This window comes from Suricata suricatta, chromosome 1 (assembly GCF_006229205.1).
Source record: "Suricata suricatta isolate VVHF042 chromosome 1, meerkat_22Aug2017_6uvM2_HiC, whole genome shotgun sequence".
NCBI classification, from domain to species: Eukaryota; Metazoa; Chordata; class Mammalia; order Carnivora; family Herpestidae; genus Suricata; species Suricata suricatta.
This window is the reverse complement of record NC_043700.1, coordinates 70,150,897-70,178,124: the sequence shown is the minus strand read 5'-3', so window position 1 is coordinate 70,178,124 and position 27,228 is coordinate 70,150,897. Positions and strand designations below refer to the sequence as shown.

Below are 27,228 nucleotides of genomic sequence, written 5' to 3'. Positions count from 1 at the left end.
CTTCCTTCCCTCTATCTTTAGAGCATCTTTGGCGCTCGTTTGCTTCCCCCCCCCCCCTTTGGTTTTGGGACGTTGAGAGAAATTGAAAATGCACATTCGAACAAGCGTTCTTTCTCTGCTCTCTGGGTGTTGCGCTCCGGGGCATCTGTGAAGTGTTTACGTTGTGCTGCAGATTAAACACGCTGACTGCAAACGGTCTTGGGTTCTTTCTCTGCAGGCTGGATGTTGCCAACTCTGATTCGACTGTGTGGTTGACATTCTGTGTTTACGAATCAAGAAAGATTTTGAAAGAGAGTTGCTCGGGGAGGAGCCTTTCCCAATGAATTAATGGAGTGAGAGCAAATAATATGTATTTTAGAATCGCCCGTACCCTCCTTACCCTTTCTTCTTCCCCAGATTAAGTAGGGCTGAGTGTTCCTCTTCTCTCCAAACCTGGCCTACTCTGCCCCTGTTTGTCATCAGAAGGGTGTGGGCTCCCACCTCATCTGTGACACAAGTCAGGAATGAAGGGGAAAGGTTTTCTGGAGGATTTTCCTTGGCTGGCATTTACTTTTGATTATTGTTGACCTGGAGGGGGAATAAGGAGCTGAGCAGTAGGGCCCCACTAACCCTTTTTGAGAAAAACCCTGAGCTCTGAACTGAATTTCAGGAACTGGTCTTCCTCCTAAATATGCTGTGAAATGAAGCATACATTTTCTCTCTTCCCTCCCACTCACTCCCTTTAAGAGAACATCAAGAGCCAAGCACTGCTGGCTGTTGGGCCTGAGGGCTTCGTTGAAGACCCTTATGAACATTCACATTCTGAGGCTTTTTGCTTGCTGATTAGCTAAAGACATGGCCCCAACATCCCCCCATTGAAAATTCACATGGTTAAATGCTCAGCTGAGCTACAGGCTCCCTAGAGGGTCTGTCACTCAGGCACACCCCTGATGGGTGGTGATTAGCACTCCGGGGACTTGAAGAGTTCTCATCTTCAGAGCCTTACAGTGACAACCCTACATTTTATTCAGGGCTGGGCGTTTGTCAGCCATAGCAGTGTCCTCCCTGCTGCTGAAGTCCCCAGACTGCAGGTGAGATGTTAAATACAAACCTGTCTCTTTCTGCCCTGGGGAAATTGATGGGACAATTGGCTTTTTCCAGACAGAGCCAAGGCTAAGTTCATTTTCCCTGCTGGCAATCGGCAGCTGTGAGAAACGGCAGTGGTTTTAGGGCTCCCGCAATACCTGTGTTCTGGCATGTTTGGAGGGTGTGCGTTTGCGTCTTTACTGTGGACAGTACCCTAGTAAATCAGATGTTCTTTGTGTAGCCACTGTTTTAGTATCTTAATGAAACTGTAGAAAGGGTAGAATGTCTGTCTGCACTCTCTCTTTCCAGTGTCTCTTTGACATTGGAAATCCCAGCCAAAGGGAAAGCCCTATCAAAGCCCTATTGAAGCCAGTAGTAAAAGCATTAGCATCTTTTAGCTAATCATTGCTGGAGAATTTATTCATTAGAGGCTGTTGGGGGCCTACGATCCTTATTTGTTACCCTGGGGAAAAAATTAGCCAGACAACCTACCAGCAACAGTGTTGTAAATTTTATTTTGTTCTTTCAACTTTTGAAAATAACATTCTTTCTCAAGATGGGGCAGTGGTTAGAATTATGCCAGTTCATGACTAACACCTGTCACTTTTTACTTTGATAAGCTTTTATCTGGTACTTCTGTGCAAGGCACAAGACTCAGAAAGACTTGCATCCTTTGGAGCGTTAGTGTTAGAAAGTGGTGCTGGTGCACAACCCAGTGTGGTCTTTCTCACTCTTTTTAGTATCTCTGTATTTGCTGTGTGAGGTTTAACGGTATATCTGCATATATACTTATGCAGCACTGAGTGAGTTATTGCTTTCTAGGATGGAGACGTTAAGGTGATCACCTGTTCTTAACAGGAATAATCTATAATTGAGTCTGCGTATCTGCAGTTGGAGGTGAATTGGAGGATTAGCAACTCTTCAATACATGAAATATTTTATGTACAGAAGTATTTTAAAATATGTAAGGATAAACTGCCAAGATTACCTGTACAGTCTTGAAAAAAGAAGAGTTCAAATATAACTATAAACTGTAATTGACAATGAGTCATTTGCTTAAGGGGTGCCAACTATGAAAACAGCCTAGTTATGCCCCTAATGATAATTATGAAAACTCCTTTTAAAAGCCAGTTGCATCTCAAGTGAGCTGTAAGTTGGCTTGGATAAATAATTTCAGTTTTACTTTCTAAAAAATTGTCTAGTGATGATGGCTACACAACGCTTTGGAAGTACTTAATGTCACTGATGTACGCTTATAAATGGTTAAAATGGTATTTTTAAAAATCCAGTTAGTAGCTGGCAGTGCTATCTCTTACCCATATATAGTTTTCAAAAGTTAAGTATTCAAAAGTTTTATAAAATCATTTGTTCTTGTAATTTAGAGATAATATATGATCACTGAGTTTTGAAAAAGGACAAACCTACTCACCTAGAAAGCAAAGGATGGGACTATTAAAGGTATTTTTCTAACAGCCAGGAGTAACTTAGCATTTTATCTATAAACCCAATACATATTTTAAAGAAAATGTGTGAAGGTAAAGAGAAATGCTATGGATGTATGACACTGGTTATTGTTAATACTAGCTAACTATGGCGCCCAGGCATCTTGGTACACTTATTAGCTCATTTTCTTATGCAGACCAATGAAACAGTGTATCTTTACATTATAGACCAGGATGCTGAGATGTAGATTAAGTAACCTCAGGTTGCTCATCAAACAAATAGTAGAACTGAGATCTGAGGGGAAGAAATCTGTTCTGACATCTACACTTTTATGGCCAAAACAATCCTGCCTCTTATTTTGGTTCTGTGTAAAGTATTTCAAAATATTTGAATTAGTGCTATCAGACAGATTACTCCTGTGTGATCCAGTATTGTTTGACCAGTGTGTGTCTGTAAGTGTGAGCTTCGACAATGACATTGTAAAAGGATAATTACACTCAGGTGGCCAGTCGAAGAAAGCCTTTCCATGTGGCCCTTTATGACCTGGAGGAAATGGTCCCTTGTTTACCTGCCCACATAGTTGGGGTACTCACTTTATAAGGGTCCTTTCTTCTACGTCCTCAGTGAACCTGTCCTCATAGCTGAAGAAATGTAGTTGTTTTGACCTCTGTTTTCACATCAGGTTCATAATAAAAAACAAACATTTAAAGGTCAATAAATACACAGGCTACTAAATTCAGTCAGTGACTGTGTGGATAAGGGGTAGACATGTGGCAGGTGTAATACGGGCAGCATATCCTTGTGTGTATGTGTCTTCTTTGCTAATAGTGTCGCAGAAGAAGCAGAAGAGGTAGGCAAGAAGCTCTGATTATTTCCAAAGAGTGGCTTCACTAGACTCTGAAATGATAACATTGGAAGCCATGAGAGAGGTCATGCAGTGGATCCCAACCTCCAAATTTTACAAACGACAAAGCTGAAGTCAAGTAAGGTGAAGTAATTTGTCTAAAATGTAAGCAGTGCTGCTCGATTTAGCGCCACAACCTTTAATCCTTATATTTAGTGGGTTTTTTCCCCTCTATTTGTGGGGAAGCCCCAGCACCAAGCGGAGCAGGAACATGGTGGCCCTGACTCCAGGGGAATGAATTTGGTCACTATTGTATCATCTCCAAATGCCCTGCCTCTTACATGCAAGGCAGAGGATGCCCTTTGACCAAGTGCCTGTAGGGGACATGTCCATAGTGGTGAAAGGCAGGATCATACACGAATACCTAAAGAAGCTGCTTGGGTGATTTCCCTAGGGGTTGGGGATCCATTGCCAAAGAAAACGAGCCAGTTAGTGAACAAGTAGTTTATTCATAAAGTGACCAGTATGTGCTGAACGTATAGCAGGTTCCCAATAGATATGTCTTTTATTGATTAATGGAAGGTTTCTAACTTGGATGTGTTGCTGCTGCTTTGGCAGCATTTCCAGGCAGTAAAATGTGTTTGGTTCACATTTAGAAAAGTATTAGTCTCTTTTAATGCTCTTCTGGATGTGCTGCATTGCCTCTCTCATTGATTGTAATACCCAGCCCGCCACTCTACGAGGATGGGCAGTAGGCTCTGAAGGGAATAGCTAGCATTCACATGTTTTCCTGAACTGATTTCAAGTTGTTTTATCTTTGTAGGTTTGGAAGATGACACACAACACAGTTGCCTCTTTCTCTGGCAGCAGACTAGCCAGTGAAAAAGTATGACACAAGTTTGATGTTTGTGTCTGCTTCCCCAAGGTCAAGAGATTATCTCCTTAGAAGGCAACAGTACTATGCATGTTATGAATTGTGTCTCCTTGGTCAGCGATAAAGAAAATGGGAATATTGCCTCGGCAGCTGGATTCATGATCGGGCAAACGTCGTCACCTCCTCCTCCTCCTCCACCCCCTCCACCTCCACCATGTCCATATTCAGGGGAGGGCTTTCTGCCCTCTCCTCCTCCTCCACCCCCACCTCCACTCCCTGGGGGGCCTCCGGCCCCACCTCCCCCTCCAGGACTACCCCCAGCTTCTCACATGAATGGCTACAGCCACCTCGGTAAGAAAAAGCGGATGAGAAACTTTTTTTGGAAAACCATTCCAGAGGAGCAAGTTCGGGGCAAAACCAACATCTGGACTTTGGCTGCCAGACAGCAGCATCACTACCAAATTGATACAAAGACCATTGAGGAACTCTTTGGGCAGCAAGAAGATACGACCAAGCCTTCCCATTCTAGGAGAGGAGGAACTTTAAATTCATCCTTCAGAGACGCTAGGGAAGAGGTAAGAACGGATCCAGGAGGGATGATCCCCCACACGCTGCATTGTTTGTGTTTGGAAGGGTGTGTGCATTTCAAAACTTGCTAAATCACTCACAAATAAGATAATGCAAGTGAGTGTGCTCTGGAAATGATAGTAAGGGCCTTATGCGAAGAGCTTTTGAGCTGACTAGCAAAAAAGTGTAAGAAGCATGCATGCCACATCCTCCCAGACATCCCGGTGGATTATGACCTCACACTGAGAACATGCTATCTGGGGCCATCGTCCTTTGGCCTCTCAGCACTGCCCTGTCTCCAGCACATCTGCTGTGGTTTCCCCCAGTGGAGCAGTTCTGCTGGAGTCCATATTAGTAACTGCTGTCGAAACAAAAACCTGAGTTCCTAAACTCCGTTAACTAAGATTAACAGGAACTTTCTGAGACAAAATGCCTTTTGTTCAATACACCATTAACTGCTCTACATCCTTAAGATTTTATCCCAATTGGGATAAAAACTATCCCTCTAGTTTTCCTTCCCTCAGAGTTAGTCTTCATTCCTCTGAGCTCTGAATTACGCGATGGCCACTGTGGGATAGAGATTTTCAGAAAAGTTCAACGCATAAAGCTAGTTTTTAGATGTATTTTCTAGGAAGCATGTTTCCAGTTAACAGTAAATGACTTATACTGAGAATAAAGCTAGCAGGTTATAAGAAGTTCACCAAAAGCATGGCTTCAGAACTACTGATTACCTTTTGTATATTATAGAAACTGAATTAAAAATTGCATTTGAAAGTACTGTTTAGAAACAAAGTAAATCGAGAAACCTCCTCTACTTGCTAGCTGAAGTCATTAAGAAACCAGAGATTGAAAGGAAAGAATGTTGCTCAAAAAGAAAAAAGGGGGGGGAGGGACAACAAATGTGTTGTTTTTATTTTTATTATTTATTTATTTATTTAATGTTGATTTATTTTTGAGAGAAACTGTGTGAGCTAGGGAGGGACAGAGAGGGAGACATGGATTCGGAAGCAGGCTCCAGGCCTAGGCCCTGAGCTGTCAGCGCAGAGCCTGACACGGGGCTCGAACCCATGAGCTAGCCATGAGGTCATGACCTGAGCCGAAGTCAGATGTTTAACCAACTGAGCCAGCCAGACGCCCTCAGATATATCATTTAAAAAATCTGTTCTATAAGAACCGAAGAAATAGGTCAGAGATGGAGTGGATCAGGTAAGGGAGTAGGCAGGGCCCTGGGATGAAGTAGCATTTCTCTGCATGACTGAATTCCTGAGCTGACAGTCCTGACCTCTTTTCTCTGAGTGCCTCAGGAGCGTGTTAATTTCTCCTTTCCATGAATTCACTTGGGGGTCCTTAAACTTGGTGGTACGGTCCCCTGTTGAAGTAGTCAAGAGTCTATTAATTATAACATGTGGAAATGCTGGGATCAGAGTTAAGTGTGTGAAGTGAATTTGACAGGAAGTCTTCGCGACAGTCCCTAGCGCCCTCCCCTGTGACCATAGGCTTTCCCTGCTCTTCTCTTTATGTAAGGCCCTTTTATTTCTTAGCATATCCTTTCAATATTGGAAAGAGCCAGAAGTCACTTCCTTAGTACCCTGGCCTTTGCCCCAGCTTCCAGCAGAGACTTCTTACTGTACGTAGGGCATTTCTCACCATTGTTTCCTAGTCCTGCTCACTGAATGGCAGGAACTGTGAGGGAGACAGTGGGAGTGGGTGGGCACACGTGAAGATGGAGCACGCGGCTCAGGATGCCACCCGTAGAGGACGGGAGGGGGTCTAGCTCACGAGGCTCCTGGGGAGGCAGCTACCAGGTTAGGATGGGTGGCATCCTTTATGAGTTTATGAACTGCCAAATGATAGTTTGAGGAGCTACAAGAAACTTGCAGCTTTATGTCTGCAAACTCAAGAGAGGTTAAGAACCATTTAGGGAGAGGGGAGTAACCGGAAGCGCGGCATCTTTTCTGAACTACAGCAGAAGCGGAAATGTCCATCTCCAGGCTGCATCTAAAATTCAGGAATAAAAGGTCTTTCCTCTCATCCCCCTCCACCCCCTCACCCTAGATGCATTTTTACTTTTTTTTCTGCTTTCACTTAGAAAATACCTCAAACTAAATAATAATTATTATATTTAAAGTATTTATATGTGATAAAATATATATCACATTTACCATATTAGCCATTTTTAAGATTTTTTAAATGTTTTATTTATTTTTGAGAGAGAAAGAGACAGAGTAAGAGCAGGGGAGGGGCAGAGACAAAGGGAGACACAGAATCCAAAGCAGCCTCCAGGCTCTGAGCTGTCAGCACAGAGCCCAACATGGGGCTCGAACTCATGAACCACAAAATGATGACCTGAGCTGATGTTGGACGCTTGACTGACTGAGCCACTCTATCTTAACCATTTTTAAATGGAATCATCTTGTGTTTGTCTTTTTGAGACTGGAGTAGTTTACTTTGTGTAACATGCTTAAGGCTCCTTCATGTTGTGGTATGTGTCAGAATTTTAAGGCTGAACGATACTCCATTGTACATATACACCACATTTTGTTCATCTAGTCATCCGTTGACAGCTTTTTGAGTTGCTCCACCTTTTGGCTCTTGTGAATATGCTGCTTATGAACATGGGTGTGCAGGTATTTTTTACTTTTAATACTTGTAGGTCCTAAGCTGAAAGACAGCCACTAGAAAGAGAAATTAAGTTACCATGACTGTGTGTTGTAAGATCATCTAACTCTCCAACTCCTTAGTACTCAGGTGGATAAGTGGTGAGGTAGAAGGATTGAAGTGTGTTAGGCAGTAGTGGCATATCCTAGAGGGTTATCCGGAATTAATTTTCAGTGTTTCATGCTATCTCCAACATGGCTAGAAGCATATATACTTTTTAAATTTTTAGTAAAAGACTACATACAGTACGTGCTGTTTTCTTCCCTATTAGATTTTCTTCTAAAGAAATGACAACTCAGCAGAGTAGTAGTTTCTACCAGGTCCGGTAATAAGCTGTCCGATTTGTGTGGGAGTGAGTGGAGTCCAGGGTTAAAAGTAATAGTTATCACCACCTGTCGGCTTGGAGTGGACAATACCCTAAACAGCAGATTTGGCAGAGGGACCCATCCTGAACCTGGAAACATGGTCACTACACAGGCCATAATTCTGGAGGTTCAGACATCAGATAATATCCAGAAGTCAGATATTGAAGGCTCCCTCGAAATATAATAACCTCTTGTAGAAACAGCCTGCCATTATATGGTTGACTGCTACTTTAAAGCACTTATAAAGTGTTACAAATAACTTCCATTATACTCCAAGAACAAAGTACTGGAAGATAAGGAAGAGCTGGGTTCAGGAATGGCTAAATTTAGGAAGAACAACACTCAGAATAGTAAATTAAAACATTTAGTTAGTGGAGGGGGGAGGTTATGAAATATTACCATCCTTGTATCTTTGTTCCCTAAAAATTAACTTCCGGAGGCTACAAATGTTACAATAATAATTAAACTATAATAAAGTAATTAGAAATAACAAATATATTACTGGAGATAATAATAACAAGAGCTCAAACTCCACCTCCTTCTCGGGGTTCACAGACCTCCTCCCTGAGGCCTTTTCTGTCCGTCTGTTACCGTGGCTCCCCAGCGCCCTCAGAGTCTCACTCACAGTGGTTAGTTGGTTCTCTACTTACCTCTCTAGAATATGAAATGCTCTTAAAACAAGGGATAGTCTTGGCCAATTGGTATCTTCCAAAGGAAATTCAAGGTAACTGAGCTGGCAGAACTGAACCCAAGTACGCAAAGGGAGTATTTATCCATGTGATAGATCAAAATTGGGATTGACAAAGAAAACACAAGATAAGTAAGGCCTGAGGATGTAATACAGGACATGGTGACTGCAGTTGATAACACTGTGTTGTATCACTGAAATTTGCCAAGAGAGTGGATCTTAAATGCCTCTCACCAAAGAAGAGGAAAAAGAGATAAATATGTGAGCTGATAGATATATGTTCATTAACTTGATGGGGGAGTCCTACCATGTTTACATATATCATATAAGCATGATGCTAACTTTAAAGATATCTTGTAATTTTATTTAAGTATACCTCAATAAAGTGAAATAAAAAAGGAAAGCACAAATGTTAGAATACAATATTATGTCTATAATAATCTTTAAAGCTTGTTTAAAAAATTTTTTAATGTTTATTTTTGAGAGAGACAGAGAGAGAATGAGCAGGTGAGGGGCAGAGAGAAAGAGGGAGACACAGAATCTGAAGCAGGCTCCAGGCTCTGAGCTGTCAGCACGGAGCCTGATGTGGGGCTTGAACCCATGAGCTGTGAGATGATGACTTGAGCCAAAATCAGATGCTCAACCAAAGGATTCACCAAGGTGCCCTGCAATAATCTTTACCCCATTAACATTAATTAATAATGCCATGTAAGAAATAACTGAAATCACTTATTAGAGGAAGAGAGAGAGGATGGAAGGAAGATTGCTTTTCCTGTTTCTGAGAAGGAATTATCTTATTTCCTCACACTAATTCAGGTTATCAGTTATTCTTTCTCAACTTTTGTTATAATCCCAGTATGTTCTAGAATTCTGGGACATGCTCAATCCAGAACTACAGAACTAGATGAGTATTTGAAATACATTTGAAAGCAAAAAGAGCAACTAGGTTTTTGTATTTTCTCCCAAACCTGGGCTGGAAAAATACACAAGAAACGTCAGAAACCAAATATCTGTATTAGAGGATATGGGGAGATTTTTTAAATTTTGCTTTTCAGAATTTGACATGACAATGAAATAACTGCGATTCAGTGGTATTTAAGGTAGTCAAAGAAGCCCTCCTTGACGTATTGAAACAAAAGTGGCTTAAAAATGTCTTCTTCCACCTTGAAGATCTTATGCTAAGTGAAGTAAAGCATTCACAGAAGGACAAGTGCTGCATGATTCTCCTTAATGTAAAGTGCCCAGAAGGGTCCAACTCATAGAGACACCAAGTAGAAGGGTGGTCGCCAGAGGCCGAAGAAAGGAGGAAATGGGGAATTATGATTTAATGGGTACAGAGTTGCAGTTTTGCAAGATGGGAAGAGCTCTGAGGATGTGGTGGTGACGGGTGCACAGCAGCCTGAAGGCAGCTGATGGCGCTGACCATTTAACAGTGGTTAAGATGGGGGGCTCCTGGCTGGTTCATTCAGCAGAGCCTGAGAACTTAGTTTCGGGGTTGTGAGTTCCACAACCCCAAGCCCCACGTTGGGTGTAGAGATTACTCGAAAAAAAATATAAATCGGTTAAGATGGTAAATGTGATGTGTATTTTACCACAACTAAAACAGAAAAGCTATTTCTTCCTCTAAAGAATAGGAGAGGCCGATTTCGTAGTGGATTAGTAGTAGATAAAGGTACAAGAATTATAGAAGGGAGAGCACCTTGATTAAGCACCTGACTCTTGATTTGATCTTAGGTCATGATTTCATGGTTTGTGAGATCGAGCCCCATGTTGGGTTCCGTGCTGACAGCCGTGAGCCTGCTTGGGATTCTTTTTCTCTCTCTGTGTCTCTGCCCCTCCCCTGTGCACAAGATCGATCTCTCTCTCTCTCTGTGTCTCTTTCTCTCTCTCAAAATAAACAAACATTAAAAAAAAAGAATTGGGGAAAGAGGTAGGAGTGCTTCTCTAGAGGTTTGTACGAGAGGAGCAGTACCCCGATCACAGCCTTTGCTGAGTGCTGCCGTCTCTGCTGTGCTGCCTCGGGGTGGCAGAGCTACCCGGGCCGCCCTGGCTGTCTGTGGGGAGCCCGTTCCTCCAGCAGGGCCACCTCTCATCCTGCTGGGAAGTCCTTGGGATGACTTGCGTTGATCCCGTTACCTTGTGTTTCACTCTCTTGTTCGCCAGAGCTGGCCTAACTCTTGGGTGGGCCTCCAATGGGACAACCCCGGATTTGTACAGTATGCGGGCTGCACCTGCTGGGTGACAGGCCCTGCCTCCGTGTCCTGCGGTGTCCAGAAAAGGAGAGTCTCGTGGGCTGGAACTGGTGGGCAGGGAGGGAACTGGGTTGGTTCCTCCTTGTCCCTATGGCTGGCTGTCTTGGCCTGTGCAGCCAGCAAGTGCAGTGGCCACTGCTCTGGATGCTTCCGAAACACCAGCCAGTCCCACACGTATGGGGCTCCTGAAGTGCTGAGGAGGCAAGCATCTGGGAAGATAGATAAGCTAATTTACAGGTGAAATAACTTGCTTTAAAGCACTTTAACAGATACTTTTATAACAGTGCTTTAGAAGGATCACATATGATAACCTGTGAGAGCCAGATTGAGCGCTAGGCAAATCTGAGAATGTCAGGAGAGAGTGAGACTGTCCCAGGAAGGCAACCAGTTGTCTCATTTCCCTGTCATTTTCACTGGAAGGTGCTCCATCATGGCCAGTCCAGGTTTTTCCTTAGGACTGTTGCTGAATTCTTTAAATTAGTGACCAGTCTCAGAACCTTTGCCTCAAGTGGTAGAGACAGTCGCTGTCCCAGGCTGTGGTTGCTCTGTGTCAAGTATGACAGCAGCTCCTGGAGGCTGTCTCAACTGTGCGAGCACTGTTTCTATCCATCGTCCCTCACAGACAGCTCTGGCATCACCAGGAACCTGGCCGAGCTCCGTGGATGGCTTTCTCTCGCTCTGCTCCCATTCCTGGAGAGACATTCCAGTGTGGATACCAGTCCGAGGCCGTGCAGGATCATTGCCACTTCTGTAGTCCTGTGTCCTTAGCGATGGTATAACTCACAGGAACTAGAGAGAAAAGGAACCAGAGAGACCCAGGCTAGCATTTCAGTTCTCATGTTGCTTTGGGGAAAGTATAAAACGACATCTCTGAGGCTCAGTTTCCTTATCTGTCAAATAGGAATCATAAGAGTAATTTCTCTATCACTTTTTCTGCAGCAGCATCTGTGAATCCATCAAGGGCAGAGTGTCAGAGGGTTAAGGGTGGAGCTTGGAGTTGGGGGCAAGGGAGGTACTGCCATCAAGGGTTAACTAGAGCAATAGGCGGTGATTTAATGAGAGAAATAGAAAAGAAGTCCCCCCCCTCACCCTTCTGGCTAGAAGTGAGTGCCGAGGAAGCTCTTTGGAAACTATGTCAGTACAGTGTTCTTACTTGCGACTTTTTGATTTATGAATTATAATAAACACATAGTTTTCTGTCTTAGGTTTAGATTCCTTTGTTTGGTATGGGCTTTCCTCATTAAAGAGTATTAAGTTTGACAGGTTTTATTCTCTCCTTCTCTTCGTCCCTTTTCCCCGCTTCCTTCACACTGAACTTGAACTGTAGTCCCTGGATAGGATTCCAATAAGGAGCCTGTCCTGTTCACTTGGGAGTTTATTTTATGGCTGGCAGGTGATTGCGTGAACATGAAGTAAACCCCTTGGATAGTAAATAATGCTATTGTTTAAGAATAGTCTTCAAAAGAAGGCAGCCATACTCTTGTAAAAATTTAACCTTATAGCCAGGAAGTACCATTAAATTGGGTTAACAATTCTTGCTGCTTCTTATAAACTTAGAAGCAGGCCCAGAGACCAGGAATTTAATCTGAAACCTGATTCTCTTTTGTTCATAATGAATCACATACATTTGGAAAGGAAGAGAATTATAACAACATTCCTGTTTTAGTTAGTCTCCCTTTACCAAAAAACAGATAAAAAAAATTGCAGCAGTTTTGAGGCTATCTTTCCTCCATGCCTCTTGGATATTTACTGCCAGAGAAAGAAAAAACTTCTATAGTTAATAACAACGTCCTCCCCACTGCCCATAAAAGGTTCTATCTAATTTCTAGTCTGATAAAACCTTGCCCAATTATTATAATTTTGGACAGCTAAAACCTATTGCAGCCAAAATCTGGATTTTGACAGCACATTAAAATAGCACCATATTTCATTAAATCAAAGACGCTGTACACTGTAAGATACATCTGATTCCAGGGATGTTAACATGCATCTTAAACTTGGTGAAAGACAGCGCAAGAATTTTTTCTTTGTAAATTCTGGGTAAATAAAATGTAGGAGACTTTCTTACCTTCTCCTGAAGGGGCTCTTGGACATATATATTCTTTTTCAATGAAAAGAAATTTTTCTTTTAAAAGAAATAATTTTATTACATTTCTGAAAATAATAGTATTGGTTTTTCCATATCCCTAAGTCAGGGTTGAGACTCTGCATATCTTCAGTTATGTTTTACATTCTTAGTTTAAATCTCATATGATCTTGCTATACTGAGACACCTGTTTTTCAAATTTGGGCTTTTATGGGTTTTTTCTCTTCTGTTTTTTTTTTTTCTTTTTTTAAAAATACTTATTGTCAAGTTAGCTAACATACAATGTATACAGGGTGCTCTTGTGAAATTTGGGCTTTTAAATGCAGGCTGTGTTATTCTAAGAGGAAATTGCTAAATTAAAATCTTTTTAATATACATTATTCATTAAAAGTTATGTAAGAGGAGCACCTGGCTGACTTAGACAGTTGAATATCCGACTTTAGCTCAGGTCATGAGCTCACTGCTTGTAGGTTCAAGCCCCATGTCAGGCTATGTGCTGACAGCTTGGAGCCTGGAGCCTGCTTCATATTCTGTATCTCCCTCTCTCTCTGTCTCTGTCTCTGTCTCTCTTTTCTGCTCACACTCTGCCTTTCTCTCTCAGAAATAAATAAACATTTAAAAAAAAACCTTAAAAGAGTTATATGAGATTAAAACAGACATGTATAGTTATTATAGTCAAGGAAATATATCATAGAGCACCTGAGTGGCTCAGTCGGTTAAAGCCTCCGACTTCGGCTCAGGTCATGATCTCACGTTCATGGGTTCGAGCCCCGCGTTGGGCTCTGTGCTGCCAGCTCAGAGCCTGGAGCCTGCTTCTGATTCTGTGTCTCCCTCTCGCTCTGCTCCTCCCCCTCTCATGCTCTGTCTCTCTCTGTCTCAAAAATAAATAAAACATTAAAAAATTTTTTAAAAAGGAAATATATCATTGCAGAAAGTTTGGAGAGATCATAATATTTAATGTTTGCAAAACTGCATTAGGTATATCAATTAAGCAACAGAATTACATATTGGAAGATATTCTCTTATAAATTCATGTCATATTGATAGGTTTTAATTCTCTCCTTCTAACTCTTTTAATTTGTATTTTAATAGTCTTACATGTGTCTTATTTTTTTCCAGATTACTATCTTGGATGCAAAACGGAGCATGAACATTGGGATATTTCTTAAGCAATTTAAGAGGTAAGATTTTTGCACACATTTGCAACTTTAATCTCATCCACACTGTTAGCATCAGTCTCTGGGTGTGGCTGAGCTGAAATTCAGCTTCTAATATGAGCCAAAGTCATTCCTCATACCTGTATGTCCTTCTTAGACATACAGGTGTGATGAGTACCCAAATGGCTGTCATTCTCTGCTGTTTTCCTGCACAAAAACAGAACCCGGTGGCTTGAAATACAGGGAGAGTTGCCTGGGGTGGTCTGTTCCAGCCTGACACGTCAGGGAATTTGTAAATTCATCTGTCGTGTTGCCCCTTGAATAGAAGTTGGATGGTGAGTCAGCAGTGGATAAATGCCAGTGTTCTAGGTGGACAGGAAAGGCTCTCCAGGGTTCCATGAGACCAAATGGGACTACTTTTCTTCGCCCAGAGAAGACCCCTGGGGGTCCCTGCTACTTTCAGCCTTCCTGGGATGCCCAAGGCTGGGCTTCTGGGTGAAGGGGCCCCTGGGCACGTGTCAGCATCCCCGCTTTCCCTGGCAGTGGGGCTCTTGTGACCACTGGCACCACATGTCCCTCAGACTGGGAAGAAGGCGGGATGGAAGGAGGGTGGATGATTTGCTTTCATTTCCACTGGCTTGTATTTTTTTGGCACTTCAGCAAATGTGAAATGCAATCTGATTCATTGTCTTTTCAAGGTCCCCTCAGTCCATTGTAGAAGATATTCATCAAGGAGAGAGTGAGCATTATGGATCAGAGACATTGCGAGAATTTCTTAAGCTTTTGCCGGAGTCAGAGGAGGTAAGGAATTTGGCACATGAGTTCTAGATGTTAGGAGTGATCATAAAACCTTAATATTTTTCAGAGTGTCAAAACTCACATGGGAAGGGCTCTCTGCTACCCAGAGCCAGAGTTTTCTCACATAAAAGTAAAAAGTGACCTAGTAGGGAGGGCGTAAGTTACGGAATTGGGGAATCTAGGTTTAAACTGGAGCTCTTGCCTTGTTTGGGCAAGTTTCCTAACTCCAGTGAGCTTAGTCTCCACACCTGTACCGAGAGGATGACGGTACTCGCCCCACTGGATTGTCAGGATGCTGAAACCCTTGTTACGCATTGAACATGGGACCTGGCACCTGGGGCCTCAGTATAAACTTTGCTTTCTTTTATCATCATCCATTGATGGCTTTTGCCTAGGTTGTACCCAGGTTATTTTATAAAAACATATACTTTTTTTTAAACAAAAAAGTAAAAAGAACTCACTTTAGGATAGAGGTGCTGTAAAATTCTGGAGAGGTAGGCAAACTGTTCATAAATGTCTGATTGACCAAAAGGTGGAAATTGCTGTGATGGCAGTATAGTACTACAATATGCAGTTATTGATCTTTTGTTTTGGACTGAATTAACCGAACTGTTGGTTAGGAGCTTGATGGAAAGAAAAAAACAGGTTTTATAAAATTGTAATGTCACCTTTTATTTTTGAAGAAGGGGGCCCTGAAAAAACTGAGTAAGAAATTACATGAATACCTGTGCTTATAAACATTTGAATAATACAGAATCTTAAAGTATGAAGTATGTCACCCTGTTTACAAGTACTGCTGCCTCCCCCTCCCCCATCCCACTTCTCTGCCCAGACACACTTCATGGAATTTGACTTCAGTGCCAGGAATAGCAAGAGAAGTCTATGTCTACACTTTTTCTTTTGTATCAATCAGTGATAAACTTACAGTGCCAACTCGCGTGGGTCTTACTAGGTAACTGGGTATTCTAGGTGTATTTGATAACTGGAACTTTTCTCTCTATGTCAGGTTTCTGTTTGCAAATTAAGTGCAATTTACCTAAGCTGAGATTAATTAACAGCATTTATTAATGTTAGTAGAGGGTCTTAAAGTGCTGAAGGGAAGGTACATTAAATCATAATCTACCCTGGATCTTAAGTGCTGAACGGTCATTAGTCCATTTTTTTTTTTTAATGGAATGAATGAGAGTTCCAAAAACCTTTAATGAGGATGGGTGGGATTTAATTAATTTAGATTTTAAAAAGATTGAGCTGTTCTCGAATTCTTACTCCTGCTTGGGCTTCTTTTATGCCGCCTCTTTAGGGCTGCTCCGGTTCCCACTCCTTACTGACATCATCGTTTATTTAAGTGAGGATCAGATTTGAGAGTGCATGTGAATATGCTCTGAAAAGCTCTAAATTTCTAACTAGATGGGAGTTAGGCACGAGGGAGGCTGCCAGCTTCGTGCCATGAAGAGGTGGCAGGTTAAGTACGGTTTTCTTCAGGTCTTCACTTCTAATTTTAAATTCAGAGGTGACTAGAGAATGCAGAGGCTGTGGAAGACTCTGGGATTTTCCAGAGAAGCAGGGAGCTGTCAGACCTCTCATGTTTAAAAAAGAACTCTGCTTTTTGAGTTGTGTGTGGGATATAGTTCAGAGTGTGGGGGGGGGGGAGGGGGGAGGGAACGTTAAGGTCAAGAGGACTGAAACCCACCCAAGTGGGGCCCTGAGTCCTGAGGCATTCACTCCTCCCGACAGTTAGCTGACCCCAGAGACCAGGTCCTGCTGGGATGAAACACGGCCCTGGGATCCTGACAGGCGTCCCTGCCACTGAACCAGGCCACTCTCCCTCCTCTGCAGGGTCATCCTCAGTCTGAATATCCGACAAGCTTGGTCACACTCCTTCTTGTTTACATTACTGACTCTTGGCTTCAGTTCACCACACCCTCCACACTCAACTGGAGCTTCCTTCAGCAGGAACACCCTGACAGTCCCCCAGGCATCTTGGCACCCCTCCCTAACCCAGTCCAGGGATGGTCACAGGCCCGGCCAGTGTGGGGGAGCCCCCTCACAACTGATGCCCCCTGCAAGGCCTTGCTGTGAGTGCTGCTCGGCCTCTGGCATCACCTGGACCAGGGCCAACCCCGGAGTCTTGGTGGAGGGTGGAGGATGGGGAGGAGGCCAAGGAGGAGTCAGGGCCAAGTGAGGGAGGTTTAGGAATGTGGCAGAAATATGTTAATAAATGCACAAGTGTCTGCGTAACTGCATTTTGCTAAGTCTGTGGTGTAACGTTCTGTGCTCATTTTTTGCACAAGACGGGACTAAACATTTATCAAGTGTCCCCGTGTTCCAGGCACTGGGCTGGGCAGTATCCAGTCGAGCAAGATAATGTGTTCAAGTGCATAGCCCAGTGCCTGGCACCATTGTAAGATACTCCTCATTTGACAGAGGGAGAAACTGAGGCTCACACAGGCTAGCCAGTTGATAGGCCGCAGAGGAACGGGGATTTGCACGGGATTTGTCTGAGCCCACAACACTGCCTTCTGCTATGCTCCACCGCCTCCCTTTGAGGAAGGAAGGGCAAAGGTTCTCAAAACCCCGCCTTGCGCCGCCATGGCTTTCCAGCCTTTTCATCGCCCCTACTTTCACAGAGGACCTGTGTGAGTGTCACTTGAATGATACCGTAATCTTATCAGCATGTTGAAAAATATGAGCGGAAACAGCCCTTCTCTGTCCTGCATTCTCAGCTGACAAGCCAAGCAGAAGGTTAATTTGTTTTCAGGATTTCTCTGCCCTTCACCACAAATCTTTTATCTGGCATGTTTGTTCATCTTGCCTGAAACTCATGGTTGGGACTTGCAGAGGAAGAAGGTAGACCCAGAGGTAAAAGCACTGGCAGTGGGTTCTTTGTCCTGAAAAGTATTCCTGTGGCCAGAGAGGGGACAGGGAAGAGGCCTGCGTAGGACCCAGGTGGATGGCGGGGAGGAGCCCTGGCCCAGCCTGCAAGCCCTGCCCCCTCCTGGGGCTGGTACCTCAAGCCTGCATCACTGTCAAGGATCAAGGGCTGGAAGGTGGTCGAAATTTTCTGTTCTCTCGGCAGCAGGTGGTTGCCTTCTCTGACATTTTCATCAGCTCACTCCTACCCTCTGTGCTGACTCTGCCCCTGGGAGGGGAGTGACCAGGGGAAGCCCCAGGGTCTCCTGTTGGATGAGTTTGTTGGTGGGAAATCTTGCTATTTCAAAGCCATGTGAGTGGAATTAGACGGGATGAGGGAGGTCTGCCCTTTGGAATGTGGGAGTCTTAAGGAGCATGCTGTTCTCTCTTAGGCCAGAAGCCGGGCACAGCCAGGTCGTAATGAGACTCACTTGGCCCAGCCAACAAAATTATGCCTAACAGTGTTTGATAAATGCTGTTTGATGATGACGAGAATGCACAATAATTACAGGGTTTGTTCACCTCTCTTTTTTACCTCCCTACCACTGTGAAGGTACGGTAATCCCTCTTAATGAACATAAGGCTCATTTTGAAATGAAACTAAGAACTGTATACATGGCACTTAAATTCAGGACTCTCTTTCCATCACCATTCTCTTGAAATCCATAAACATTTTCAGCTCTTTATACAAGTAAAGGAGATTAATCATTGTTCAGTTACGCTGAGCACATGTTTAATAGAAGTATCTACCAAGTTGATTTAGCATGACCTATTTCTGTGCTTTAGACAGAAGATTGTGCTGTTTTCAGAAGCTTTGCACATGCTGCATAGATGGTCTTATGAAAGGTACAACCCCACTCTGCCCCTGCCCATATATAGTGAATTGCCAAACTCTAGTTCAGAAGGGATCAGGATTCATTCATCCTGTGGCTTTCTCAGTTGGGCAGCGAGACACTGAGTTGGGTTTAGCTAACCCAGAAATTCCATCTGCCCTTAAAATTGAGTATGGCCAAAAATGGTAAATTCACTTAGGGGCCCTAAAGGTAGGGGACGTAATGCAGTGCCATAAAAGGCTATTTTCTGCCCATTGGGGAAAAAAATGTAGTCTTAATCACCAGTATGTCTGCACTGTTACATTTTGAATTTTCATACAGTTGATGTAGATACTTGCAGCTTGTAGATCATTGTGAATAGTCCCTTGTCTGTGTTTTGGTACTGTCGTTTCTATTTTTCAAGAGACTGAGACATCGTGTTATTTTTATGGGATCCACCATAACCCAGGGGATGGAAGAGAGTAAGCTTTCTAGAGTCCTGAAAGATGGCAGGTGCTTATTGGCAACAGTTAACTGCAGAGATAGGCTGTCTACTTTACTAGTAGTCCCAAGGTTCTACTTACTGTGAAGTATTTTTGTTGGAGGATGGTCTGCTACCACAGGGGACGTAAAAGAGTTTCCATCACTGGATGGGTCCCGTTTTCTGTGTGAGGACGCATTGACTTGCTCTGGTGGAGTTTGAGAACTCTCTCGTTGCTTCCATCCCCACCTGTGAGCTGTTTGGCTATCTTCACATGTCAGAACTCTTTTGTTTTTCTTTGCTATGGGTGAAGGAATAACTTCTGATTGAGTTTAATGTTTTACAAGAGTAATACATGCTCATTGTAGACATGTTAGAAAACAAAAATGAGCAGCAGAAGAAAACAATAGTCCCTTTAATCCTGTCACCTTTGTAAGTGACCCTTTTAGTCTTTTCCCTGTGTGTGCAGTATGTTCAAGGAGGGTAGGAGTGGAGTGGATGCTTTTTAAAAACTTTATAGAAATGGGATCTGACTATATGCACTGTTTTATTGCTTGATTTTTTCCAGAGGGGTAAGTCTTGACATTGGCCTCTCAGCTGCTTAAGCCATTTTCCTTTTTCCCTTCCTTCTGGAGAGCCAGTGTGCACCGGCCTCCGCACACAGTAGCCCCTTCCTATAAAGTTATTCTTGTGGAGAGGGACTTGTGCCGCAGGAAGGTCTGTTAGCTCTCACCTAGTCAGAATATTTTATATCCAAAATACCCAGAGTACTGAGATTTTTTTCATTAAGGACTCAGAGGACCATGTTATAATGATAACCCAATCTCTTCTTTCTTCTCCCAGGGATCTCCCTTCCAGATCGTCACTTACAGAAAATTTTCATCCTTAGATCTGACCCTTTAGTAACCTCCCTGAGGATTCCTGTGGCTCCAGTCCTCTGCTTTGACTGGGGTTGTTTATACCCACATGCGTGACGCAGCTCTTCTCTTCCTGATTTGTTTGGTTTCTCTTGTTTCAAAAAACAGCGTAGTAGATGTGATGATTTCCTTCTCTGTCTTTTCTTGGGCCTACATTTTTCATTTGAATGTAGTGCTAAAGTCTCATTTTCTTAAAGGAATTTTAAGATGAAATTTAAAATAATGTTAGATTTTAATCATCCATTTTTTTTTCTCTACCTTCTTTTCCATTTGTCTTCTAGATAAAGAAATTAAAAACATTTAGTGGAGATGTATCCAAGCTGTCGCTGGCAGATTCCTTTCTGCACTACTTGATTCAGGTGCCAAAGTAAGGATTATCCATCACTCTTCTTTACAGAGTAAGGTTTTTAAATTGATGACATCAAATTCTACAGTTTTACATCTTTATTTTTCAGCTATTCACTTCGAATTGAAGCCATGGTGCTAAAGAAGGAATTTCTACCTTCTTGCTCTTCTCTATACACAGACATAACAGTGCTAAGAACTGCTACAAAAGGTAAGTGAAGACGTGATGCTTCATGTACTTTGTTCTTATTAATTTTGGTAGCAGTTTATCTTCTGTTAGTTTTTTTTTAATGTTTATTCATTTTTGAGAGACAGAAAAAGACAGAGTTCAAGCGGAGGTGGGGCAGAGAGAGAGGGAGATACAGAATCTGAAGCAGGAAGCAGGCTCCAGGCTCCAGGCTGTCAGCACAGAGCCTGATGTGGGGCTCGAACTCACGAACCGTGGGAGCATGGCCTGAGCCGAAGTCGGATGCTTAACCAACTGAGCCACGAGGCACCTCAAATATTCTTTTTAGCTAGCATTCTTCTCTTAATTTTTACAAATTCATTTATTTGTTTAATTCCAGTGTATTTAATATACAGTATTATCTTAGTTTCAGGTGTACAAAATAGTGTTCAACAATTCTACATACCGCTTGGTACTCATCATGACAAGTGCACTCCTTAATCCCTACCACCTGTTCCTCCCATCCCCCACCCACCTCCTCTCTGGTAAACACTAGTTTGTTCTCTATAATTAAGTCTGTTTTCTTGCTTGTCTCTTTTTTTCTTTGTTTTTGTTTCTTAAATTCCATATGTGAGGGAAATCATGTGGTATTTGTCTTTCTCTGACTTATTTCACTTAGAATTGTATCCTCTAGATGCATCCATATTGTTGCCAATGGCAAGATTTCATTGTTTTTTATGGTTGACTAATATTCCATTGTATATATATATATATCTTCTTAATCTATTCATCGGTCAGTGGACACTTGAGTTGCTTACCTATCTTGGCTATCGTAAGTTATGCTACTGTAAACATAGGGGTGCGTGTATCCTTTCGAATTAGTATTGTCATATTTTGGGGGCAAATCCCCAGTAGTGGAATTACTGGATCATATGGTAATTCTATTTTAAAGTTTTTGAGGAACGTCTGTACTGTTTCCCACAGTGGCTGCACCAGCTTGGTATTAGCTTATTTTTAAAAACTATTCAATTGAAATTAGAAATGCAAGGTCCTAGATCTGATACACCCAAAAAAGGGATATGAGATGTTAATAGTACCTGGGATGACAATTAAGGTTTATTTCCACTTATTCTCCTCCCTAACTAACTAGTCAATCAAGTAGCATATTATCCTCCTACAAAAGAACGTTTCTTTCATCCCAAGCTTCAGAGTAGACCTTGCTGGTTGCAGCCTGCTCTTGCTCAGAGGCTGGGCGCTCAGGCCCGCTGCGCTCTTCCCCCCATCCTCTGGCCCCTGGTGTCTAGGACCTGCTGTTCCCGAAGCACACCTCCTTTCCTCCTGACTCCTCCTGGCCGTCGCTTCTGCAGATTCCTGATGGTTCTGCTCCCTGGTTCGTCTCCCACCTGCTTCCCCTCCGGACTCTAACACCTGTGGGCTACTTGCATTTGAGAGGGGCCGATGGGTTATTTCCATTTCTTTGAACAACTTGCTTATGCAGCTTGGGTAGACCCCTCAGAGTTGCTCCCCTGCCTCCCTCCACTGATGAGCTTTTGCCTTCTGGCATTTCTGGTGCTGAGCAAGCATGCCTAGCACGTGTGTGGCCACCCCTCATCTCCAAGGCAGAGTCTCTGATGCTCCCCAACCCTCACATTTTCCAGTGTTGTTAGGGCCAGCCTGACTTCCTCTTGGTTGTTTTCTAGAGTTGTAGTTATCATTAAGAGTAGAGCTGTTGATTCCTCTTTGATTTTCCTATTTAGTTGCTGTGGTCTGTGTTGAGATAAAATGTTTCTCTTCAGTCCATCATACTCACTTTAGAGAGGAGACTAAGAACTAAGGATGATTTTTCTTCTTTCAGTAGGGAGGCCTTTTAGAATTTTTTCCTGGGGGCGCCTGGGTGATTCAGTAAGCATCTGGCTTTGGCTCAGGTTATGATCTTGGAGCTCGTGAGTTCAAGCCCAGCATTGGGCTCTGTGCTGACAGCTCAGGGCCTGGAGCCTGCTTCAGATTCTGTATCTCCCTCTCTCTCTGCACCTCCCCCACTCGCCTTCTATCTCTCTGTCTCTCTCAAAAATAAGTAAACATTAAAAGATTAAAAATTGTTTTCTGTACACCAAGGGTATTGCACCAGTGTTGGAAGAGTTGTCCCTCCTGTTCAAATCAAGATGGAGGAATAGTTCTCATATTGAGCAATGCAAATTTGTGGGCACAGTGGAAGCGTTTCTTATCTGGTTAACCTTCAAATACTGGCCTTCTTAGATAACATAATGCAGGCAGTGATCCAAATGTAATTTTTTGAAAGTAATACCGCACACTTAATGGAGAATATGAATTTAAAAGAAGCATAGGTGACATTTTATTATCTATATATCCTGTAATTTTAATAACCAAACTTTGTTTTTAGCTTCTTAAATACATTGACAATTTTTAATATTGTTTGTTTCCACAGATGTGTGTACAAAAGCTTCCATGTTTATTAAAGAACAAATTTAAAGGGGCACCTGTGGCTCAGTCAGTTAAGTGTCTGACTTTGGCCCAGGTCATGATCCCATGGTTCAAGAGTTTAAGTCCTACACTGGGCTCTGTGCTGACACCTCAGAGCCCACCTCAGATTCTCTGTCCTCCTCTCTCTTTGCCCCTTCCCTGCTTACTTTTTTCCCTCTCTCTCTCTCTCTCTCTCTCTCAAAAATAAACATTTAAAAATAAAGAACTAATTTAAAGGTACATTACAAAGACAAGCCCCTTTTTCACCTTCAAGCCAATCCAAATGAAATGTATAGTTTTGAACAAAATGAACAGATTCTCTGGGTGCCTGGCCCCTACGGGTTAGTGCTTTGCAAGTTATTTACATGTCATCCCAACCTGTTTATTTTTAAATCTCCTCATAGCTCCTCCACTAAGCAAAATGTTGCTCTCTGTTGCTCTCATGTTCTATAAATATGAGCTCAAAGGCTGATGGATATAAAGGTAAAAAAATAAATAATTGTTGAGAAAAAAGTTACTCCTATAACAGTGTGCTGCTTTTCGTTAGGCCTTTGCATTTTCCAGTACTTGAAACTTTTCATTATGGGAGTATTTTGTGAAACTCAAGTATCATACATATTCGATTCCCGGCGAAACACTAGGACATGGATTTCCAGTAGCAAATGGCATGTGAGCTATCCCACAGCATGTGCTGCTTTATTTGTTGTTCCCAGTCTGCGTATGCAGTGTAGGGTCAGAGTTTGCTTCAGACTCTCTTGAACTTGGATGTGGTAGCCATCGTTGTGCATTGAAACTGAGGAGACCGTGGTGTGTTCTTTTTCTTTCTGCAGAGCTGATGCTGTGTGAGGAGCTACATTCAATATTACACTTGGTGCTACAGGCGGGGAATATCATGAATGCCGTAAGTAAAATTCAAAAGCATTAAAATGTTGTGTTTCTCACTTTATTTGTGCAGAAGTATATGTATATATTTTTTCTTTTGATTTGTCTTCTTTAGGGAGGGTATGCTGGCAATGCAGTAGGATTTAAACTGTCTTCTTTGCTCAAATTGGCAGACACAAAAGCAAACAAGCCTGGGATGAATCTACTGCACTTTGTTGCACAGGTATGTGGAAGTGGTGAATTCAGAGAGAGATTGAGCATGACTCCTCCCTGGGGAAGTGTAAGGTGGCATCACACGGAGATAGGAAAGGGTGTGGTGGGCTCCAGGAAGGTTCTGTTTGTAGAAGCATTCTGCACACTCCTGAGCTGAGCTGTGCCTCGGGTTGTAGGACAGGAGGGAAGGGAAGGGGGCGAAGGAGGCAGGGATCAGGGCTGGGGAAGGCCGATGATGAAGGGTTCACATCCTAAACACTGGGGAATTCAGATTCATGCTGTAGCATTGTAGACCCAACGGAAGTTCGTGCATGGCATAATGGCATGACCAGGTTGGCTTTGTTTTTAGGAAAGTAAGGCAATATGGAGAATGGGCTGCAGTGGAGAGAGAACTAGAAAAAGGGCACTTCTTGGCAGAAGTTGGCTCTGACCACTTGGTAAGAGCTGAGAATCAGAGTCCTGGCCCCAGGGATGGAGAGCAGAGGCCTGGGCGTGAGACATTCCCCGATGTTGGGTTGACTAGATTTGTAAGGGCATGTGTGGAATGAGGGCTTCAGAGCAGTGGGACCGCCCCCCCCCCCCACTGGTATCCCTTTGTGCACTGTGGGTTAGTGAGTCTTGCCGCCGGCCCAGGAGTCTGCACAGGTATCTGCACCCTGCCCATCACCTCCGCTTCTGACTGGGTCTTTGTGATACCGAAACAACCAGTTACAAAGTGAAAAGTCAGCCAAAGACATTGTCTCTTTGTTGTTAAATTATCTCAAATTACGAATTGTACTGATGTGTTTTTCCTTCACTGGATCACCTTTGTTGCTTTGACAGCAATCACACAGGTGTAGGTTTAAGCTGGGGAGGGAGCTGGGCTTGTTTCCAGCATGAGCTTCAGACCAGGACGGAATTAGGGTTTTGACTTGTCCTGTATTAGCTGTACCTCCTCAGACAAGTTACTGAAACCTTTAGACCCTCTGTTTCTTCATCTAATCATGGGGCTAGTGACACTGCAAAACAGGTGACCAGCAGGCCTGAAGGAGTTCATTCCATAAAGTGCCAGACTCGTGTTTGGCACAGAGTAAGGTCTCCATAAATAATACACACAGTTATTACGACATTCTTCAGAAGACAAAGGGCATGTTGAACTCTGGACTAATTTAAAAGTTAATTTTCAGGGCATTAAAACCAGAAAATGTGTTCCTTAGCCGATGTGCCTTGCAGGTAGCCTTTTGTTAGTCCTTTTATTTATTTAAAAGGTTTTGCCTTGTTTTGTTTTTGTTTTTGTTTTGTTTTTTGAGAGAGAGAAAAGCATGCAAGTTGGGGAGGGACAAAGAGAAAGGGAGAGAGAGAATCCCAAGCAGGCTCTGTGCTGTCGCCTCAGAGCCCAGTGTGGGGCTCAATCTCACAAACTGTAAGATCCTGACCTCACAAACCATAAGGCCAAAGTGAAGAGTCAGACTCTTAACCAGATGAGACACCCAGTGCTCCCTGGTAGTCCTTTCAGAGCCACGGATCCAGGTGCTCTCTGTAACTTGGTCCCTACCCATGTGGAGATGTTTCCAGAGTTGGTGAGTGCTCCCTTCATACATACCTTCCTTGTGTCCTCTGAACAGGTGAAGAATCCAAATACCTCTACAGCTTGTGCACCTTCTGATTAAAACTCAGTCTGCAAACTGGTTTAACAGCTGAAGGTATCTTGGTCATTTACAGGCACACTCATAGGTATGGGTGGTATTTAAGCAGGATGTATTGGATTCTCTTAGAAACAATGGGCCCTGCTAAACCACCACCCACTTCCATTGAGTCTACATGCACATGAGTTGTATTTCCCATCAGGATCGGTTGCTCTGGGAAGTTAAGTGTATCTTGAGAGTAGGGGAGTTCTGGTAAATCTTGCTAAGAATATCAGAATTCATGTTTCACTGAATTGCTTTAAATATATCAAGCATAAAAACGCGAACTTTAAGGTTCCTTTAAGCCTTGAAAATTGTTTCCTTCCAGTTTTTTACATACAGTGAGACAAAATTCTGTTTTTATTCTAGGAAGCCCAAAAGAAAGATGCCGTTCTTTTAAACTTTTCTGAAAAGTTACATCATGTTAAGGAGGCTGCTAGGTAAGCAAGGAAGACAAAGTGAAGCAGTTTTTAATGAAAACTGGTGAATATAGCTTTATAATATTTTATAACTTTAAAAAGTTGTCTTGTTGAATTTTCAGACCTTTTATTTGCTTACAGAGGTGTGTATGCACCTTTGGAATTTGGGGGGCTTGAAAATTAATCTTTATTTTTAAGCTAACCACCCTATTGCAGTCTTTTCTAATGAATATCATCAGTGTAAAAACAGTATGAGTAAAAGCTTCAAATCCCTTCACACCCAAGAGGTAGAGCTCAAACAACATACCCTGTTACCTTGGGAGTTGGCATCTATCAGTCAAACTTCCAGGGCCATTTCCCTGTAGAATGTAACATGGAACATTGATTTTCTATTGCATTAGAAGAAGTTGGAACTGTACCAAGGGTTGTGAAAGGATTGTGTTTTAAATTAGTCACTCAGCTTTACAGAGAAAGTATCTACCAAACAGCTGTGTTAACCTCACTTTAATTTGCTTCTGATCCCAGTATAAATGTGTATTTTAATGTAGCTATAATCTGTATATATGTACTATTTTGAGTTCTGTGCTTTTATTTTATTTTATTTTATTTTATTTTTTATGTTTGTTTATTTTGAGAGTGAATACGGAAGGGGCAGAGAGGGAGAGAATCCCAAGCAGGCTCTGCACTGTCATGTCAGCGCAGAGCCCGACATGGGGCTCAAACTCATGAACTGTGAGATCACAACCCGAGCTGAAATCAAAAGTCGGATGCTCAACCAACTGAGCCACACAGGCGCCCCAGAGTTGCATGCTTCTAAAAGTATGATATATATCCATCTATCCAGTGGTAAATGTTCAAGACCAGCTTTCCCAGATAGGAGTCCCGATTTATAGCACCTGCTGGTTTCCATGGTGTAAATACTGCTACCATGGCAGATTTCAAGCTACCAACGTGGCCTTCCTGTGGGAGGAGCTGAGAGGGGGTGCTGGGGGCCACTGGCAGCGGCCGCTTGCGAGCTGGCTCCGGCACCACTTCGTATCACCTGCTTGTTATCCGTGTGACTATTTCTAGTTAGAGGAGCTATGAACCATGTGCATAAACATATGAACTGCCGCTTTTCAAGCTAAGCCCTATCATTGGC

General features: G+C 42.8%; 1 protein-coding gene across 1 annotated transcript in view; it reads left to right on the top strand.

The window, feature by feature from the left end:
• FHDC1 (FH2 domain containing 1) overlaps positions 1 to 27,228 on the top strand; it is a 40,393-nt gene that overhangs the window by 1,823 nt on the left and 11,342 nt on the right. The window contains exons 2-9 of the mRNA XM_029939983.1: positions 4,176 to 4,801; positions 13,962 to 14,023; positions 14,698 to 14,800; positions 20,199 to 20,284; positions 20,373 to 20,473; positions 23,740 to 23,810; positions 23,907 to 24,014; positions 26,038 to 26,108. Coding sequence (XP_029795843.1) covers positions 4,313 to 4,801; positions 13,962 to 14,023; positions 14,698 to 14,800; positions 20,199 to 20,284; positions 20,373 to 20,473; positions 23,740 to 23,810; positions 23,907 to 24,014; positions 26,038 to 26,108 — 1,091 coding nt within the window. The 5' untranslated portion in view covers positions 4,176 to 4,312. The remainder of the gene's footprint in view (positions 1 to 4,175; positions 4,802 to 13,961; positions 14,024 to 14,697; positions 14,801 to 20,198; positions 20,285 to 20,372; positions 20,474 to 23,739; positions 23,811 to 23,906; positions 24,015 to 26,037; positions 26,109 to 27,228) is intronic.